Here is a 20,990-nt window from a genome sequence, read left to right on the forward strand (position 1 = left end):
TCTATAAGGACCCCATGTCTCTGAGTTGTGGCCACACCTTCTGCAAGGAGTGCATCCAAGAGGTGATCAATACAAATCAGCAGAAGCCCTGGGACACCTACTCCCACTCCATCTGCCAAGTCAACCTCCTACCCTTCCCAAAGCTGCAGAAGAACTTCCAGCTGTGCCGCATTGCGGAGAAGTTCCTGGCCCCACCTTCCAAGGAGGACTGCTGGCCGGAGTTGAAGCCAGCAGCACCCAGGCAGGAGGAAAGTATCCCCTGTGATTTCTGCCTGGGGCAGCCTCAGCACGCAGTAAGGAACTGCCTAAACTGCGAGGCATCATTCTGCCAGGACCACTTGAGAAAACAGCATCAAGACTGCCCAGTAAAGCCATGTCCAGTGGAGCCTCATGACTTGAGCTATCTATTGTAATGAATGTTAGCAGCTACTGCTTCCCTTGTTTTATGTGCAGCAGTGTGAGTCTGCTACATTGTCTGAAAGTGGCTAAGGGACCAGAAGCAAAGGGCAATGCAAAGCAGCCATGTTATCTGATTTGGGAGTAGCCTATAGTGAAGTACAGCAGGGATCAGTTCCACTTTTACTTAACATCTGTGTTAATAATCTGAAATTGTACAATAACAGCACAGTCATTACATATGCAGATGATATTGCACCAGGAGACATCGCAGACACCAGTGAGGACAAGGGAGTGTATACAAGGGGACACAGAATAGGCATAAGAAAAGGAAATACAATATTCAACCTGGAAATCATTTAAATCCTTTTTGGGTTGGGGAGAAGGAGGAAGAGATCAGTGGATGCATCATACCAGACTGGATTGATGGCTTGTTACTATCTATAAGAAAATGGATTTGTCTGCTGGATAAAAAACGTTAAACTCCATATTCAAGGAGTCCTTGTCTGGACACAGATTCAGGACTCTTTATTGACAGAACCAGTCCCAATCTGCTAAACTCTCAGGACTAGACAAAGGAGTTAATCAACTCTATTCTTTGCAAGTGGATCACAAACAGCAACACCTTCCATTAGAAGGGTATTGTGGTCTCAGTAGGAAACCTCTTTGTGCTGCAATAACACCTAGCTCTTATGACAATATTATTAGGAAACCTTTGTACGTAGCACCATAGGTGTGCCAGGCACTTCAAAGAGAGTGTTTACAATCTAACTTCTGTGCCACATAGAACTATGAGGAGAAATGATCGCAGGCAAAGGGGAAGGGAAAGAGGGAGTAACACAAAGGATTGCAGACAAAGGCAGGGGTGATGTTCCCTGGACTTATAACTAAAACTAAACCAAAACAGTGTAACAAGAAAAGCCAATGTAGTTGTCAGATCGATAATAGAGCTGGGTGGAAAATTAAAACCAAAAATGTTGGGGTTTGATTTTTTTGCCAAAAAGCCCAAAATTTCCATTGGAAGCAGAAACTTCTCATGAAAAATACCATTTAATGGAAAAAACTCAAATCAGCTCTACTCCATAAGCCAAGGCATCACGTCTCTGTCCGGAGCAGTGTTAGTCCCCATCTCTGTGTAGCTCTGGTAAGAACATAGCTACAACACTGCTTTCAGTTTGGGGAGCCAGAAACAAATTGAGATACTGGAAGTTATTCAGAGAGGAATAACTTCAGTGATGAAGGAGCTGCAGAACCTGAGTTATGACACTAGCACTGGGTCAGACCTAGCTGGTTACCTAGTGCACCTTCCTGCCTATGTAAGAGTTTTACTGTAGTGCAGGACTTCTCAGACTCCATTGCACAGCAACCCCCTTCTGACAACAAAAATTACTTCACGATCCCAGGAGGGGGGACCGAAGCCTGAGCCTGCCCAAGCCCCAGTGCCCTGGGTGGGTGGGAGGGAGGTGGGGGCCAAAGCCTGAGTCCCACCACTCTGGGCAAGGAGGCCAAAGCTGAAACTCAAGGGCTTTAGGCCCAGGCAGGGGGCCTGCAACCTGAGTCCTGCCGCCCAGGGCGGAAGCCCTCGGGCTTTGGCTTCGGGCCTTGGTAGTGGGGCTCAGGCCCCAGCAAGTGTAAGCCAGCCCTAGTGACCCCATTCAAAGGGGGTCATGACCCACTTTGGGGTCCCGACCCAGAGTCTGAGAACCGCTGCCTTAGCGTATGATTTCTAGTTCTTTGCCTGGCCAATCTTTAAATGTCTCACACACTGAGACTGTTCCAAAGCCTATATCCTGATATTCACCTACATTTTTTCATCTCTTTTTAAATTTAATGCCATTTTTCCTAGTTTTCTGCTCCTGCATTGCCCTAAATCAATCATCTCCCTGCTGGGGCTTTCCACCTTTCAAATGTTCAGCTGCTATTATGTTTCCTTCCACACGCATACACTAATTGCTCAGCCAAGCTACATGTGTTTGGATCTTCTCTTAAACCCACCAGCTTGCGTTGCTCTTCTCTGGACTCCCTTCACTTGGTTTATGTCTTTCAAATACTGAGTGCTCAGGACTGCAAGCAAAAGACTCTGACTATACCATGATAAGGCACCTCTGTAGACATATCCCAAAACTGCATTGACCCTGTGTTTATGGATAGTTTGTTGGTCGCCATCAGCCATACAGCTCCTTTGGCATCGCTGCTTGTTTTCCCCCCAATTCCACAGCTGTGGTTTGGATTACATTCCTCCAGATAAATTAGTTCACAATTTTTCTAAAATGAATCCTATTCTCACCTATCTGTGTTTCTAATCTCTCTAGTCTTTCCCACTAGTCTTTCCTGTCTTCACTAGTATTTGCAAATCCCTGCAGTTGAATATCATCTGCTCATTTCTTTAACACGTCAGTAGAGACTAGAAAAAGACTGAGTATACCTAAGCTTAGGGAGACCAGTCAGGGAGCCCCACCGAGAAGGGAACCTCTACAATTTGGGCTTCCTGAACTCCACCTGAATGCAAAGGCCAAGGACAAAAGTACAGCTATAAAAATAAAACTCAGCAGGAGCCTGTCCCTGAAACAGTTTTTAAAAAAGTCAAACCAAGGAAAAGGGGAACTACTGTTTCCTATAGTGTCAGGAGAATCTAGCCACTAAACCTGGCAAAAGCTCAGTACCCTAAAGCACTCACCTCTTTTAGTTCCCTGGAGGAAGTAACTCATAACCCCCAGCTGGGCTGGTTCTCCAGCAATCCCTGCTGAGGGCAGGCAGCTGTGGCATCTTGCCCTGCTCAGGAGGAGAATATTAACCCTTTCCCTGCTTCCATCAGAGCCCCATACAGAGGCCCATTATATCTGTTCAAAGGGGAGCATCTATTATTGTATGTAATTATTTTGAATTATGTCTCTGTGTTAAAGAGCCCTAGAAACCCTGACACAATTTCTAAAAACAATATAAATAACTAGCATTTAGCCTCACCACAGGTAGAAAATTCAGCCGTCTGCAGAACTCCTCCAAAACTCTGCACCCTCAGAGGCCTCCCTCTGCAGCAGCCTGAGCAAGCAGCTGGACCTTCCAGCAAGCCCATGTTCTTTTGGACCAAGAGGGCCGGAGTCATAAGTGCCGACTCTGTGGGTGCTCTGGGACTCAAGCACCCACCGAAAAGAAAAATAGGGGCTGCTCAGCACCCCCCAGCCACACTGGCTCCAAGCCCCGGAGGCTGGCTGCCAATTAGCTGTTCGGTGGGGCCCTCAGGCTGGCCCCCGATCAGTACTAAAAACAAAGCTTTTCCATCTCTGGGTAGTTTCTCAGATCTTTTCTGGGTTTCTTCTTAAAGGTGGGTGAAACGGCTTCACTCAGATGTTTAGGTACATTTTCAGTTTCCAAAGATCTCCTGCACTTTAGAGCTCATGTTGCATTTGACCACCCTATCACTCTACATATTTAAACAACTACCATACCCCTGTGAGGTAGCTAAGTATTGTCTTAATTTAATAGTTGGGAAACTGAGGCACAGAAAAGTTAGGTGACTTGCCCCAGGCCACATGGGAGTCAAATCCTATACTCCTGAGTCCTGGTCCAGTGCTTTAACTATAAAACCAGTCCTCCAGACAAGGAAAGCTGGCTGTAACCTCCCCTGTTGTCCATCAGTGCCCCTCTTAAATTTGCCCTGGGGCTCACTGGAGAAGCAATCGGAGTCATACCCACCCTTCCCCAGGTGAAGAGGCAGAGTGTAGAATTTTTAGTTTCCCAGCAGCCATATTTCATATGAGAACTATCCAGCTAGCGTTCAGTGTCATGCATCTGATGCACACATTCCTGGATATAATCTGTATCTAACTGCAGTGGAGATGCTGGTGATCATTAAATGTGCATTGGCAGGCCTACCATGGGAGATGATAGGGATCCTAGTCCTTAAGATGTACACCAAAGTATTAGTCCTATTCCCCACTCCCTCACCAACCAGGAGTTGCAACCAGCCCTAAAAGTGGTCAGGGTGGGGCTAGATTGTGAAAGAAACTTGGTGTCATTTTATGACGTCTGACCAGAAGAAGTTCCCTGCAAAGAATCCTATACTTATAAAAACTTCAAGCATTTGTTTGAAACACCCTGTCCATGCGTTAGTCTTTCTAATGGCTCTCACTCTTGTAGTGATATTAGTGAGGCCATTACATATGTTGTTGGATCTTAGTCATATATGAGTAGGGCCCTACCAAATTCACGGCCATGAAAAACGCGTCGTGAAATCTGGTCTCCCACCGTGAAATATGGCCTTTTGTGTGCTTTTAGTCTATACTGTACAGATTTCATGGGGGAGATCAAACTGGGGGTTCTGACCCAAAAGGAGTTACAGGGGGATCACAAGGTTATTTTATGGGGGTCGTGGTATTCCCACCCTTATTTCTGTGCTGCGTTTGGAGCTGAGTGGCGGTAGGCCAGGTGCCCAGCTCTGAAGGCAGCGCCCCACCAGCAGCAGAGCAGAAGTAAGGGTGGCAACATCATACCATGCCACTCTTACTGCTGCGCTGTGGCTGGCAGCGGCTCTGCCTTCAGGGGTGGGATCCTGGCCAGCAGCCGCTGCTCTCCAGCTGCCCAGCTCTGAAGGCAGCGCCGCCGCCAGCAGCAGCGCAGAAGTAAGGGTAGCTGTACTGCAACCCCTGCCCCCCCCACACAGAATAACCTTGCGACCCCCTCACTGCTCCTTTTTGGGTCAGGACCCTTACACTTACAACACCATAAAATTTCAGATTTAAATAGCTGAAATCATGAAATTTATGATTTCTTAAATCCTGTGACTGTGAAATTGACCAAAATGGGTTGTGAATTTGGTAGGGGGCCCTATATATGAGCAAACCCACTGCTATGCAAAAGCTCTAAGCTGACCTGAAGTATTTGAAATAGAAGCTTGGGGTCAGAGTGGATTGCAGCCTGCTAAGGCCCTGATATAACCCTGTGTCAGATATCTAGCTGGGAGCTATAGGGAGGCACCTGATGTTGCAAGTGTATCAGACTGAAATGGAGGACAAAAATGTGTGTACGGGGGAGAAGATGGGAGAAGTGTATTGTGGAAATAGACCGCCAATCATTTTAATGTGCCTTTCTTTTGGTGCACAGCAAAGAATGCACAGGAACTTTAACAGCAATATCTGTTACATATACTACACAAACGTTCACAGTTTTCTATGACTGTAGATCTATGTGAAAGTTAAATGGTCATGGACTATTTTATAACACTACACAACTCGCTAAAAGCATCCCCATTTATTTAATGTGCCAGTCTGTAAGGAAATATTTTTACTGTCTGATGTATTTGCTTGGTGGCATAAACTGCTGTGTTGGGTGTACATTTTGAAATTATGTAGTTTACAGTTCAAAAAGATGTTTGCAGGTGCCATGAGTTTACAAATGTACAGCCACGGTCTGCTCAGATTAACCACTACGGGAGGAGCAAAGCTGATTTTAAACCTCCAGCCTCTCACTCCTGGACGGTGCCTCTTGTGAGCATCAGCACAGAACCCTGGCGTCCAGCTAGCCTAGTGGCGAAAGCAGGAGCCAGACACTGAGCCAGGACACCTGGGTTTCTTTCCTCGCTCTGACACTAGTTGTCTGCGGGAGGCCTTGGGCATGTCACTTCACCTCCCTTTTTCCTCAGTTTTCATCTCAGGCGTAAAAACAAGGCCGATGATGATCTCATCCAGCCTTATCAAGTGCTCTGAGAGCCTCTGTTGTAGAAACTGGAAGTGTCATGGCTCTATTTTGTACACCTTATGGCGCTTTTGTTTTTGGCCCCACTCTACAATTTTCTACACGACAGCCAGATAAGGCACCGTGTTGTCTGTAGGAATTGTTTAGTTATTTTTGGCATTTGTTTTAATTCTTTATTTAATTGCTTTTCCTGTTCAAAGCAAAGTTTACACAACGCATTTAATGCACACTGCAAAAGTGAAGGAGTTCAGATGGTGCCAGGTCCCCAGACTGACTCAGTTTCACACAAGAATATATAGCAATAACCCCTGCAAAGGGAAGGAAAGGAATGCTAATATCTAAGCAACTTCCCTTTGGATAGCTCCCTTCAGCACTACACCTGTGGGGAAGGGCTTAGAAGGAAGAAATCTCTGCGAGGATTCCCTTGCAGAGTTCCTCCTCGCTGATTATTCCATTCGGGGGGCAGGGTTTGCTGCACTGCAGATTGGTCACTGGGACCTATCCCCAATCCCTTTAGGTCCTGAGGGATCAGAAGGAGGCCAGGGTCATTTGTGCAGAGGCCCTGTTGCTTTACACCAGCTTTGTGCTGGTCAGGCTTGCCCTCTCCTGGCAGCTCTGATGGAGCAGCACACTCCTATGGACTGTTCCTTGGCCCCAGGATTTCCCCTTAAAGGGAGACCTCTGTGAAGCCAGAGACTCCACCACAGTCCTCTTTCTTGGCTGAGCTCCATGGTGCCAGAAAGGAGAGATTACATCAGGGATCAGCAACCTTTGACCCGTGGCCCGCCAGGGTAAGCCCCCTGGAGGGCTGGGCTGGTTTGTTTACCTGCCGTGTCCGCAGGTTCGGCCGATCGCAGCTCCCACTGGCCACGGTTCACCGCTCCAGACCAATGGGGTTGCAGGAAGCGGCGCGGGCTGAAGGACGTACTGGCTGCTGCTTCCCACAGCCCCCATTGGCCTGGAGCGGCGAACCACAGCCACTGGGAGCTGCGATCAGCTGAACCTGCGGAAGCAGCAGGTAAACAAACCGGCCCAGCCCTCCAGGGGGCTTACCCTGGCGGGCCGCGTGCCAAAGATTGCCGATCCCTGGATTACATATATGCCCCCGACCCTTATCTGTGAGGATATGTGAACGGAAGCGAGACACTGGGCAGGAGGGGGCCTGGAAAGGATCTAGGTAGAAGCTCCAGAGTTAAGCCAAAGGAGAGGATGGATTATACTGTTTGCATAGTCCAATAAAGTTCCTTGTTCAGTGTTAGAAAATTGTGGCTGTGTTTGCTCTTTACACAACAAAAGACTATGAAGAAACCACCTGGGCATAGTTGGGTCCCAAATACCCTTGTTTTCTAACTGTACTGTACACAAACATACCACGCTTTGTCACATAGGTGCGTGCACACACACACACACGCACTAACTCAGGGGTTCTCAAACTGGGAGTCGGGACTCCTGCTGGGCAGCGCGGTGGTATGGCTGGCTCCGGCGGGGCTGCGAGCTCCTGCTGCTCTGAGCAGCATGGTAAGGGGGCGGAAAGCTGGGGGGGGGTAGGATAAGGGCCGGGGGTCCTGGGGGCAGTCAGGGGACAGGGGGGGTTGGATGGGTCATGAGTTCTGAGGGGGGCAGTAAGCGGGACGGGGCGGATAGGGGGCAGGGGCCAGGCTGTTTGGGGAGGCACAGCCTTCCCTAGCCCTCCATGCAGTTTTGCAACGCTGATGTGGCCCTCATCACAAAAAGTTTGCCCACCTCTGCCTCAGGGGGTCACGCGGTTATTACCTGGGGGGGTCATGAGCTGTCAGCCTCCACCCCAAGTCCCGCTTTGCCTCCAGCATTTATAATGGTGTTAAATATATTAAAAAAGTGTTTTTAATTTATTAGGGGGGTCGCACTCAGAGGCTTGCTATGTGAAAGGGGTCTCCAGTACAAAAGTTTGAGAACCATTGCACTAACTGTTGTTGACTAGTTTCAGGCAGCTTACACAACACAGAAAGCACCACTAGAGGGCTCACAAACTATATCACGCAGGGGTGGGCAAACTTTTTGGACCGAGGGCCACATCCGCATTGTGAAACTATATGGAGGGCCGGATAGGGAAGACTGTGCCTCCCCAAATAGCCTGGCCCCTGCCACCTATCCGCCCCCTCCCACTTCCCACCCACCTCAGAACTCATGACCCATCCAACCCCCCCCCCCGCCCCCTGACTGCCCTGACCCCTATCCACACCCCCACCTTCAGACAGGCCCCCCCGGGACTCCCATGCCTATCCAACCCTCCCCAGAATCTCTGCCCCATCCAACCTCCCCCTGCTTCCTGTCCCCTGACTCCCCCAATGCCTGTCTACACCCCCCCACCCGGGACTCTGCCTATCCAACTCCCCCTGCTCGCTGTCCCTTGACTACCCCCGGGACCCCCTGCCCCTTATCCAACCACCCTGCCCCCCGACCATGCTGCTCAGAGCAGCAGGAGCTCTCAGCCCCGCCCAAGCCAGCTGCGCTGCCTGGCAGGAGTGGTGGGCCAGAGCTGGCAGCGCGGCGCACTGAGGCTGCGGCAGACGGGGGGAAGCCTCCCGAGGCGGGAGCTCAGCTGACTGTCCTGGCAGCCCTGATAGTCATTTTAAGGACGTGTCAGAGGGAGAGAGAAGGAAAGAGACGAAAAGGTCCAAAGCTGCAGATACCACCCAAGCAACCGGCACAAAAAGTGGCAAATCTGTTTGCTTGTGGGAGGAGGAGCCAGAGAACAGATAGCTCAGAGGGTGGGTGTCTTAGCCTATAAGGGTGGAGAGGGGAGGTCCTTACAGACTTTGGTATGGGTTTGCTGTTGTGTGCCTGTCTCTGCAGTCGGCACTAAGCCCAGCAGCTTCCTGTTTAGTTTAGTTTCATTTCTCGCAGATTGGCTAGGAGGGTGTTGTTCCTGAAACCATGGCAGAGGCAGAGGAAGAATTCAGAGCAGCTGCTGACCTGGAAGATGAGCTCAGCTGCCCTATCTGTCTGTGCTTCTACAGGAACCCGGTCTCCCTGAGCTGCCATCACAGCTTCTGCAAGGAGTGCATCCAGAAAGCACTGGCTGCCCAGCAGCAAGCCAAGGCCACCTACTCCTGTCCTATGTGCAAGGTCCAGCTGGGGCCCTTTCTGGAGCTGCATAAGAACTTCCAGCTCTGCAGCATAGTGGAGAAGTTCCAGACCACCTCTTCAAAGGGAAAGCAGGGCGAGGAGAAGGCCTCTCCGCAAGGGAAGGAGATAATCCCCTGTGATTTCTGCCTGGACCAGCCTCACACAGCAGTGAAAACCTGTCTGACCTGTGAGGCATCTCTGTGTCAGGCCCACCTGAGCAAACACAGTGCCAAGGCTGCACAGAAGGATCATGTCCTGGTAGAACCCAGTGACAACAGCTCCCTGCAGGAGAGGAAGTGTGGCGAACATGGCAAGCTGCTAGAGTGCTACTGTGAAGATGACCTGGTCTTTGTCTGCATGATGTGCTCTATCACAGACTCCCACAAGGGCCACAGCATCATCACCCTGAAGGAGGAGTACGACAAGAAGCTGGTAAGGGGCTTTCTGCATCTCTGCTTGATGGGCACAAATTCCAAAGGAGATCTTTATGTACAGCCCCTTATAGAGCTACGCTCAGTGTGATAGTTCAGGGTGGAAGTGCTAGGCAGGTAAGGGAAGGATTCCCCAGGTAATTCAGGACAGAGGGTAAAGGAGGAGGGCGGTGACTCATGAACTGGTCTTAATGTTCACCCCCAAAGTGAGAAAATTGTAGTAATCTGCAGGAAATTGTCCTTGATTGCTCCTTTTTTATGCTGTGTCAGACTCAGTTAAAGGCAGGAGGCAGACTTCAGTTCAAGTAATGATGTGTGAGGGTCAAAAGTATAGAAATCCATTGTGGGCCTGTGTGGATGCTGCTAGAGTGCAGTGATAGTCCAAGATAGCATACAGGGAAAGCCCTGCAGTTCCGCATACTGAGCTTTGAAGCAGTAGTACGTTTAGCTGCACTCTAGGACTTTCAGTGCAGCGTAGCAGTGTCCACACCGGACATTACCACGTGCCAGGCCTATGTGCCAGAGATTCACACCTTGGCTTGCTCTGCAGTGACTTGCCATGCAGATAAGTCCGGAGAGAGGTTTGGGGTAAATATCCATTATTGCTACCTTATGTTCAGATCCTGCAAATGGTATAATAGGACTATTCACCTGGGTAAAGTTATGTACATGTATAAGTGTTTGCAAGATCAGGTATTAAGTGATAAGCTAAACTTGTACAACTTCTCTTTTTAACCTACCCAGTCACTGTGTGTCTAATGAATATGGGACTGTCTTTTTGTTCTGTGTTTGCACAGCACTTAGCACAATGGGGTCCTGGTCCATCCCTGGGGCTCCTGGGTGCTATGATAATGCAAATGATCAATTTCTAGGTAAAATTAAAATCAGTTCTGATTAAGGATTCCAAGAAAGTTTCCATTTTCCAACTCCTGCATGGTCTTACGCCTTTGGAGGAGGGTTGCAGGAGGCGAGAAGCACACAACTTATTATGTGGCTCACTTGAAACAAATGGGTGCGCGTATTTGTTGAGAGGGGATAGATAAAAGGGTCGCTTGTTCATTTCATCAGCTCCATAAAAGCCATCAGTGTTGCTTTCCCGTTATAGTGTTTAATGCTGGTTTTCCTTTAACTAGGTTGTTCTCTCTCACACTGTGAAACTGATGCAGGAAAACAAAAGTGCCATGAATAAAACCTTAGGGGAGCTTCAGAAGAGTGAGAATCAGCTCCAGGTTTGTCCCTGGATTATTCAAAGTATCTTTCTTTAATGGCGTGTAAGAAAAAGAAATGGCATTCTGATCAATGTTCTCTAGCAACCCCTTCTGACTGTGAAGATGACATAATAATAAATCTGTATTAATAATACCCCACTATGGGGCTCTGCAGGTCATGGGACTGCAACTTAAAAAACAACCACCACCAATGTGAAGAAAAATGACAGAGGCAAAGAATATTTGTTTGCATTCTGTAGTGTCTTTCTTCCACAGATCTCCAAGTACTTTGGGGCTGAATGTGCAACCCTAATTCACATTTGTGAGCAGTTACTCACATAAGTAGTCCCACTGAAGAAGGCTAGCCATTTGCAATCAATAATTTAATTAATTTTCACAATGCTCCCAGTGTAAGTTAGCTGCTTATTATTATTCTTATCCCCATTATTCTTATCCCTCATTTAAGAATGAGTAAACTGAGGAACAGAGAGGTTAAGTGTCTTAGGCAAAATCACACAACCAAGTCAGAAATAGAACCCAGGATTCTGGCTCCTAGCTTCCTTGTCAAATCACTATACACACTTAATCAATCCCATTGCTTTGTTCTTAAAGCTCTCTTTCTCTGTTAAAAGAGGAGCTGTACGTAAGTATGGGATTTTCAGAGTAAACCAATGCAATTCTCAGTCTATAATGACCTATTTGAACTTTCTCTGCTTTATTCCCTTTCATCACACCCAGATAATTTTCAGATTACGCTGATTACTTGGCTGTGCCGAGGAAAAGTGAAACATACTTATTGTCCACTTCATTCTTAAATCTGGTATTGCAAAATGTTGGGTATAATAATGATAATTAATAAATAAACACACTAACCTGTGGTACTGAATTCCTGAGCCAGCACCTTATTTGCTTACCTGTTCTTTTAGTTGAATAAGAAAACTTTGAATGCTCAGCTGTCAAACCTCTTCAAAGAGATCAAGGCGGAGGTGGATCAGAAGGAGAAGCAGATCCTGGCTAACATACAATCCAGAGAGAAAAAGCAGCTGTCAGACATTGCCACACTGAAGAAGCAAACAGAAAAGAAGAGAGATGAGGCTGTGAAGGGTCTTCAGAACCTGCAGATGCTGAGTGCGCAAACAGACCCTTTCCACTTCCTCAGAGTAAGCAGCAACATTTAGCTCTGATTTAATAAATGAACATTCAAGCAGTTGCCCTTGCCCTGCATTGCACTAAAACTATTTTTTTGAAATATTTTTATAGGAATTTAAACTGGTACAAGACGGGTAAGTTCTCCCCCAAAAGATTTGTCTTATTCCTTGGCACAGTAGGGAGCTGGCAACTCTAAAAACTCGAAAGTCTTCTCTGTGTCCCAAGTCTTCATTCTGTGTCCCAATGCCCCTCAAATCAAGGTCTGGTCTTGAGTCAGAATTCACCACTCCCAAAATATGGATGGATAGTGTTCACCTGTAACTTCAATAGTGCCCCATTAGTTTTCAATGTCCTAAGCCACTGCCTTGATTACCCACCTCTAAGGGAAGCCACTGGAGCTTATTAGCTCATAGTTGTATTTTCCAGAGATGAGCACAGTGTAGGGTTCAATTGTATTGAGAGTGATGCTTTGTCATGTGTATGCAGCTTTGTATAATGTGCTTGGGCAAAACTACTGCACTTAGAAGAAGGTGCAAGGCTCCATTTTTGGGTTAGGGGTTAACTGTCTCATTTGGCTCAGTTTGGGGTCTCATCGCTCTGCTTGAGGATAGTCATAGTAGTTTTAGTGTTGTTGATGCCTCCTGTTGCAAGTGGCACAGGTGGTTAGTAAGTTTCTTATTGGCACACCTATCTGTTATGGTTATCAGTACAAAAAACTAATAATCATCTGAGCAATATCACAGGCTTGTTGTGGTGATAAAAAGTCCCCTTGAGGGTCACGTAGCAATTTGGCTTTAACGTTGATTTGGATTTTAAAATGTCACCTTTGCACCTTGTAAGAATCAGGGTTAGACTGTGACTTGGACTATGTTTTCTGTTTGTTTATGCCGCTTCCAAAGTGACTTAAGCTATACCAGAAAGAGCACTTTTTATATCAGGATAAGAGTATCCACATGGAGAATATAACTAGAACGGTACAATTATACCAGTATAGTAGTGTCAGTAAATTTCCCCATGTAGACAAGCCCTGATAGGGTATGAATTGTAGCACTGAGTCACAATGCCCTCCACGGCTACCTTTGGGACAGTGCTCCTTACACACCTCAGAGCTCACAGCTGTATCTAAAATAAAAAATCTAACCTTTAGAGAAGGTCATTTCCCGGACGCTTGATGCAGTTTAATATGTCTGGCATTTTTCTTTCGTCACCTTGGTGGCTATGCAGCAGTAACAATAATATTCAGTAATGTTTAGAAAAAAGGTGGTCCTATTTTTCATCAGACAGTTTCAAAATCTGAATGTTTCCCCCCAGTGGTAATCAATAGCAATACTAGGTAACGTTACTAATAATAACTGTAAGAGTTATCGTAATGCAAAACACTTCTTTTGTACTTTATGTTGCCGAAGCGCTCTCCTCTCTGTATATTCTCTGCTAATTACTAGGTACCTACCTACCTAACTTTAGAGATGGTCAACTTTCCAATTGTTAATTGGTGATCACTGATTAAATGACTGTCTGGGTATTCTAGGATTAATCATCAGGATTTCAGCACTGACAGTATGGAAGTATTAGCATTGCAGCTGGATCAGGCCACAATTGCAGGTGTTAGAAGCAGGACACAGCAGTATATCTCAAACCTAGATTCACTGATGCAAGTGATACACAGTAAGTAAACTACCCAAACTAGTAACAACAACATTACTGGTCTGTAGTGGAAAATGGCCATCTTTTATCAACAATTGTGCAGTAGCTCCCTGATTTAGTCAACTGAGCATTGCCTGTGTGCTGCAAATTTTGATCCTTCTCCATAGGGGCCATGTATGGGTGTGGATGTATGCCATCTGTCATGGCACCCTGTCCCCTCAGCCCCTCCCCCAACCAGTTTCCAGCTGCCCCAGCATTCCAAACCTCACCCTTTGTCAGACCTTTAGGGAACCACCCCATTTGTTTGCTCAGTGGACCCATATTTTCAAAGCTGCCTCTGATAATGGGATCAAGACCCCACAGCAACACATTCCAAATGACTGTTTATATTGCAAATACACTGGCAGCTTTCTAAGACATTCTCTCAATCCTTGCAGGTCAATTCGTTAACCAAACACAGAGGAACAGGTAAATCCCTTTCTTCTCTTCACTTTTGAAATATTTACTGCAAATGCCACTAACCAGCCTTTGTATTTTCCAGAAGTTCACAGCTCTTCATTGGGAGGCCATTATGTATTGGGCTAAAGGGACAGAGATTTCACTGCTTTTATCCTCCTTCAGAACTGGAGCTACACTGATGCTGCAAACATTCCCCACAAACATTTGTTCACGTTGTTAAACAGATTTGCTTTGAGTGTATCTGTGCCTCTTTGCTTTTCCCAAATACGCTAGCGAAGGGGTTTGCCAGCAGAAGTGCTCCCCCAAACAGCACACTTTAATTCATACAGCAGAGTATTTGTGGAAAGTCGAGTGTGAATGCAAAAAGTGAGAATTCACTATGGCCACTTAATTCTAAGACTTACTGTCTGGAGTGGTTCATGACAGTGAGTGCCAGCCTTAGGCAGACTGTCATAAAGCAGGGTAGAGACCCCAAGCTGACTGTATGTGCTATAATTAGATTTCACCAACCCAGAAACAAGTGTGAACTCCTGAACCACTACAACTGGAGTCACAGACAGCCCCCTTGGCGCTTCAGTCTATCTTGCCACCCAGTCAAGCTGGGCTTAGTGATAAATGGTCACTTACATCAAAGATCACAAAAGATTCAGGTTTCTCCCAGCCCCAAGAGACCAGTCACTTACCCCAGGTCAATTTGTTCCTCAGATCTCACACCAAAGACAATGCTTGCAGCCAGTCCTATACTTAACTAACTAAGGATTTATTAACTAGGCAAAAGAAATGAGAGAGTTGTTTGCGGGATAAAGCAGGCAACATATACACACACACATATGAGGTACAGTCTATGGCTCCAAAAGGTGGCAGAGCTGTAGTAATCTGTCAGCACTGAATGTCTTTTAGGGCTAACCCAGGTCTACCCTGGGGATCTCCACTTTTACTTCTTCGCGTCAGCCCTGTGAGAGTCCAAACAGCAAAGAGATGAAGAATTTTCATGTCAGTTATCTTTATTTCCTGTCTTTGTATTGTGATGGTTCACAATGGCCCTTAATATTGATAGTCCTCCTTGATGGGCTGGGGAACCACTCCTCCTGCCTGAGTTCACAAGTTCAGAGCAAGCATTTTTACAATTATAAAGCAAAACTTACATATGACCTTATTAGAGAGACCAGGTGGGGGAAGTAATATGTTTTACTTCTGTTGGTGAGAGAGACAAGCTTTTGAGCTTACGAAGCTTGTCTCTCACCAATAGAGGTTGGTCAAATTAAAGATATTACTTCACCCACCTTGTCTGTCTAGAATCCTGGGACCAACATGGCTACAAGAACCCTGCATACATATTACTTTATAGCATGGGATACAGATATTACAAGTAAGATTAACGCATGCACAACTTACAAGCATTTTATAGAGTCTAAAACGCATCCTGACAAGTCTAATATCTATCTTTGAACAATACTAATTGTGGCAAATTGCCAGCACTACTATGATCGGTCTTACGCTTTCTCTTCTGAGAGGGGGGGTGTTCAGGGCACCATTTCTTGCCCCTGAACTGGGGTATTAACTGCCCCACTAGAGGAGGGGAGTGGAGAGGGAGGGACCCAGGCCCACCCTCTACTCCAGGTCCCAGCCCAGGGGCCCTAGGGATAGCGGTAAACCACTAGAACTAGCAGTTCCTTCCCCTGGGCTACTTCCCTCTCCTGCCCTTCAGCTTGTGGGGCTTCCTGCCCTCCCTCTGCACAAACCAGGTATCCCTTTACCTAGGGTCTTGGTCTTTTTAGCCCACCGTAGCACTTCTCTAAATTCTCCTCTGCTTCCCTCCAAACTACTCTCTGCTCCAACGCCAGTCCACTCTGCTTCAACTCCTCCAAACTGCTCTCTGCTCCAACGCCAGTCCACTCTGCTTCAACTCCTCCTCTTGTCTGATTGAAGCAGGGGGGTTTTATGATGTGACTGGCTTCAGGTGGTTTAATTTGCTTCAAGTGCTTTAATTAATCTATAGCAAACTTTCTTCCCTCTACAGGGAATAAGGCTCCCTTCTAACACTCTCCTGCTCTCGGAGCCCCTGCTACACAACCCCCAGCTCCGTGTTCAGGTGGCAGAGTCCTGCTCGGTGCACCAGAGTTTGGTCCTGGCGGAAGTCATGAGAGTCGGAGACCTCCTGGACTACGACTGGGGAGACTGGCTGGATCCCCTGACGCTCGCTCGGCGCATGGGGCTCTCCAGACCCCGTACTCCCCAGCGCATACTTCAGGAGGTGAAGGCCACCTTGACACCCGCTGCTCGGGCTTATCTCAACCAAGCCCTGCATGAGGGCGCGCCCTGCATGAGGGCACACCCTGCCCACCCTCTACCCCAGGCCCGCCGGACCTTTCAATTGGGCCCCTATCCCGTAGATCCCAACAAACCCCTCACCCTTTCACTGCGAGCCGGCTGCATGCACTGCAGCCGGTCAGCTTCCAAATCGCGCCACGGAAATATCTATACACACTCAGGCTTCACACCCTTCACGCCCACACCCTGGTGTCCCGCCCCGATACAAAGTGGCGGGACCTCCTGCCACCTTTAGAGGGTGAGCAATCCCGGTGGGCCAGCCTGTATTCTGCCTTGGTCCCGAGGCCCATCGGGGACATTAGTTGGCGGCTCCTTCACGGAGCTGTGAGCATGGGCGTGTTTTTGAAACGGTTCACCCCCATCCCGGATACTTGCCCTTTTTCCAATGTGAGGGAAACCCTGGCGCATGTATATTTGGAGTGTGCCAGGCAGCAGCCCCTTTTCCGGCTCCTCATGAATATTTTATTACGTTTTTGGCTCCACTTTTCCCCTCACCTTTTTATCTACACACTCCCCATCCGTGGCCCCACAAAATCGCGAGATCTCCTGGTTAACCTCTTCCTAGCCCTAGCTAAAACAGCCATTTATAAAACCAGAGAGGGGAGGTTGGCTAATGAAGCATCCTGCGATTGTAGGGCCGTTTTCCGATCCTCAGTACATTCATGTATCCGGGCGGAGTTCCTCTGGGCGGCGTCCACCGACTCCCTTGACGCCTTCGAGGAGCGGTGGGCGCTGTCCGAGGTTCTCTGCTCAATGACCCCGTCCGGTTCCCTCCGTCTGACCCTTTGATTGAGGGGAAGAGCGAGAGACCCCAGCCCCAGCCATTGCCACTGTGGATACCATCATCACTGTCACCTAGGAGGGGTCCTATCACACGTGGTGTATGTCCCCCACACCCCCAAACCGCCCACCCCACAGCTGTGCCCATCTTGTCGGGCACTCTCAGGAGAGGAATAATTGGTGACACTGGGCGTGGCACTAGATAACTCAAGGGGGTGGAAGACCATGAGTGTTGAGGAAGCCCCTCTGCTCTGGGCCCAGGCTAGCCTGAACACTTCTCCCTCCTGAAGGCTGCTGTGTTATACCTTGTGTTTGCTTTTGTTTTGTTGCATAGTTTTGCTTTATCCTTTTTGGTGATTCCTTGTAAGTGTTACACAAATAGAATTTTTTTTCTGCTTTAAAAAAAAAAACAAAACACTCTCCTGCTGTCCTCTGGCCAGGCTGTATCACATAACATACAGGTGAGCTGGTCTGGTTTCCAGCTAGGAATTTATCCATGCTCAGCTGGCACCTACAGCCTCGGGAATAGCTGGCACCTGGTCCACTGGTGTCACAGTTACGTTCCTCCAACCAGACTCATCCATTGGCTTCAACAAGGGTAGGAACAGGCCCTAGGAGGTTGTTCTTCTTTTCAAAATAATGGGCTTTGCGTGTCTCTGTCTCTTAATGAATTTATTTCATACCCAACTCTGTCCCCAAAGTGCAACTTGTGTTTTAATGGGCACTAATATTCAGTGTTGTCTCCTGACATACAGAGCAGCTCCAGACTTCAGAGATCATTTCCATTATCAAGGTAAGGGTTCAAAAATATTGTTGTTGCTCCTAAAGACTCTGGTCCATATCTCCTCTCTCCAGGGAAAGTATCTCGCCTGCATTTTGTATTGTGAAGCTCTGTCAGATCTTCCTGTCAGAGGCGAGGCCAGTGGGAATGCAGAGGACAGGTACAGGGCATGGTCCTCAAAATCTGCACCAGGCTGATATCTGCTAGAAAACACACAGGAGACATCCTGGAATTTAGGCCTTAGGGAGGGATTCTTCTGCTTCAGTGCTCCTTAGGGGCCTGATCTAGCTCCCAGGAAAGACTAGGCAGACTCCCTTTGACTATAACAGAAGGTGGATGAAGTCTATAAGGATCAGGCCTGGTTACTGGGTTGCCACTGAATAGTAATGTGGGTGGGAATATAGGCTCAGATTTCAAAAAGCATCTGTGCATTTGCATGCCTACTTGATGTGCAAAATTATTACTATAACTGCCTTTTCTCTTTCAGTGGTTTTACTGCAAAGTGAATGAGGCAGTGCTGCTATCTTCCCTCATTCAGTGAGCACCTTAACAGCTTCTCAGTGATTAAGGCATTTCTCCTCCCTCCCCATTACACAGCTAAGTTAGCCATCCACATGGATGTTCAGTGCAGCCTTCTTTTCTTTAGCTACTCCCATGAGATTCTGCTCACTAGTGGGAGTAAGATTTTTACTGTATTGCCCTTTATGCTTCAGAAAATACAGGAGTGACTTTAGATTGACTCTTGTAAAGGAGATGAGTCTAATCCAATGTTTCATAAAAAACAAAAGCTAAGTAGCAAAATGTTAACTCAAGCATATAAAGATTTCGGTGAAATGCTGGTCCCAGTGAAGCCAAGGGGGGCTTTACCATTGACTTCAGTGAGGCCAAAATTTCACCCCCTGATCTTACATCCATGCTACTTTGTGCTGTTATTTTTGTCAAAATTTATAAATTTAGCAGGATTAAGCCTACTAGATAGGAGACTTTGAAGAAAAACCTAAGGGCTGCGGGACATGATGTCGGTGACTCGTAACATTCTCTTTCAGTTGCTACTAATCCAATGCCCAAACAGTGCAGCTGGTTGGAAAATAGTGAGTTGTTTCTGTAAAAATTTTTGCAAAAAAAATTATTTTTACGGATGTTTTCTAGGTGTGAGGCAAAAAATAGAAAATGGAAGCCTTTTCAGTTTTCTAACAATGTTTCATTGAAAACCCAGAACGTTTAAAAAAAAATGAAATTTTTCCTCAAAAATTTTGGTTTAGGGGAAAAAAAGTCATTTCCCATCCAAACCTGTTTTTGATGGAAAAATGTCAGCCAGTTCTACTCAACAGGGTGGTGGTAACATTTTATTTCAACAGGGCTACATGTATGATAGCTGCTCACCAGTGGGAGGAAGGGTTCACAATCTAGTCCTAAGTATGATTACATTTCCCTGAAATATTTGGTTGTTTTGCCAGGTAATCCGAACACTTTTTTCTTTAACAAAAATTCGATGTTTTCTGGAACTTCCGCATTTTCATGGAAATAGACTGGGAACAAGGCAGTGAATGCAGGTAAGGTACTAAGAGGAATTTATTAATTACACAGAATAATTAAACAGTATCCCTGTCCTCTCTTTAGCATCCACCCTGCCACAGACATGATAGTAAGTGTTTAAAACAGCTTGCCATATTTCTCTAAGACACTATTTTGTCAAAACCCTATATATCAGCTGAGCATTTTAACACAATAGTCTTGTGTGATTAACTGTCTTAAAGAAAGCCTTAGCTCATTATTAGGGCTCTGTGTTTGTAATGTAGGTTTGGTTATGAGACAAGTTTTCTGTTGGTGTCAAACGAAATGTTCCATACAGAACAAGAACCTAACTGAAATGAGAAAGCGGGAGAAAACACTGGACAGGATGAAATGCTAAATAGCCCTTAAGAAATATGGCTAACATACTAATACAAATATAATTCATTATTGAGGGTGACAAAGTTAATCTTCTCAATCTTTTATATTTCTAGAACATACAACGAAAGGAAAGGATGTGGTGTCTGAAATAGTGGTTCCAGCAAGGCGCATGATTCCCAGAAGTAATAAAGAGACATGAAAAAGTTGGGGAAACTGAGACAAAGAGATTAAGTTCAACATTTGCAAAAATGCCCATTAATTCTGGGTACTTTTCAAGTGTCCCTGCCAGAAAAACTTCCTGCAGCAAATAAAAATATGAATGCAGTAAAAACCCATGTTGCTTGGCCTTCTCTCTTTCTCACCAACAAATGGAATGGCTTGTTTCAGAGTATTTATCCACCAAGCTATAGTCGTGTCACCAGTGATGTCTGACTAAATAGTGGCTGTATGTGTGTAAGCTTTTGACGTCTGTTCAATGTGTTTTGAAGTAAAGTCAGTGCTATAGTAGTTCATGCCATTAAGCAGATTTCTAGTATTCAAGACATGTCTACTTACAGTTGATTAGAGTAAACAAGGCAGGACTTCAGGAAGCTGTATAGTTCAGTACCATATAGAATCCTATTAAGAAAATTGTGTAAAGGGACTCATCAGTTCACAAGAAGCATACTTCACTTACAGTACTGCAGGCTGGGAATGTGCTGCTTTATTTAACTATATACAAAAACAGGATTGTGGGGGGAACCACAGGAAATGAGGGGTGGAGCATGGCCCAAACCATAATACTCTACCCAGTTAACCCATGGATGACCACGGTACTACATCCCTCTCTTCTTAATTTACAGCCCAAATGTAGTCTTTTAAATAACCAGGGGCTCTTCTCTCTCTCACGGAATAGCGTCTCTCTGGGGCAGCTCAGGCAGACGGGGAACCTGCTGCTTTATTCAACTATATGTAAACGGGTGCGGGGAAAACACACACTAATTAAACAGGAATTAAGGGAATAGGGGAGCATGGCTCGAACCTATAATACTCTGAGTAACCCAATTAACCCCTAGATGCCCACTGTATTAGAGAAAATATTTTGAAAACTTTGCCATAAAGAGTGATTATTAGCTCACG

General features: G+C 46.5%; 1 protein-coding gene across 1 annotated transcript; it reads left to right on the forward strand.

Annotated features, from left to right (window-relative positions):
• Positions 1-8,878: 8,878 nt before the first annotated feature.
• On the forward strand, positions 8,879-20,206 carry LOC140915712 (E3 ubiquitin/ISG15 ligase TRIM25-like). The gene is made up of 9 exons (XM_073355854.1): positions 8,879-9,627; positions 10,760-10,855; positions 11,761-11,994; positions 12,095-12,117; positions 13,512-13,648; positions 14,065-14,095; positions 17,953-17,990; positions 19,436-19,531; positions 19,985-20,206. Exons 1-8 carry the CDS (start codon positions 9,004-9,006, stop codon positions 19,504-19,506), a joined length of 1,254 nt encoding a protein of 417 aa, XP_073211955.1. The 5' UTR covers positions 8,879-9,003; the 3' UTR covers positions 19,507-19,531; positions 19,985-20,206.
• Positions 20,207-20,990: the final 784 nt, after the last annotated feature.

Source organism: Lepidochelys kempii, chromosome 8, assembly GCF_965140265.1.
Source record: "Lepidochelys kempii isolate rLepKem1 chromosome 8, rLepKem1.hap2, whole genome shotgun sequence".
NCBI lineage: Eukaryota > Metazoa > Chordata > Testudines > Cheloniidae > Lepidochelys > Lepidochelys kempii.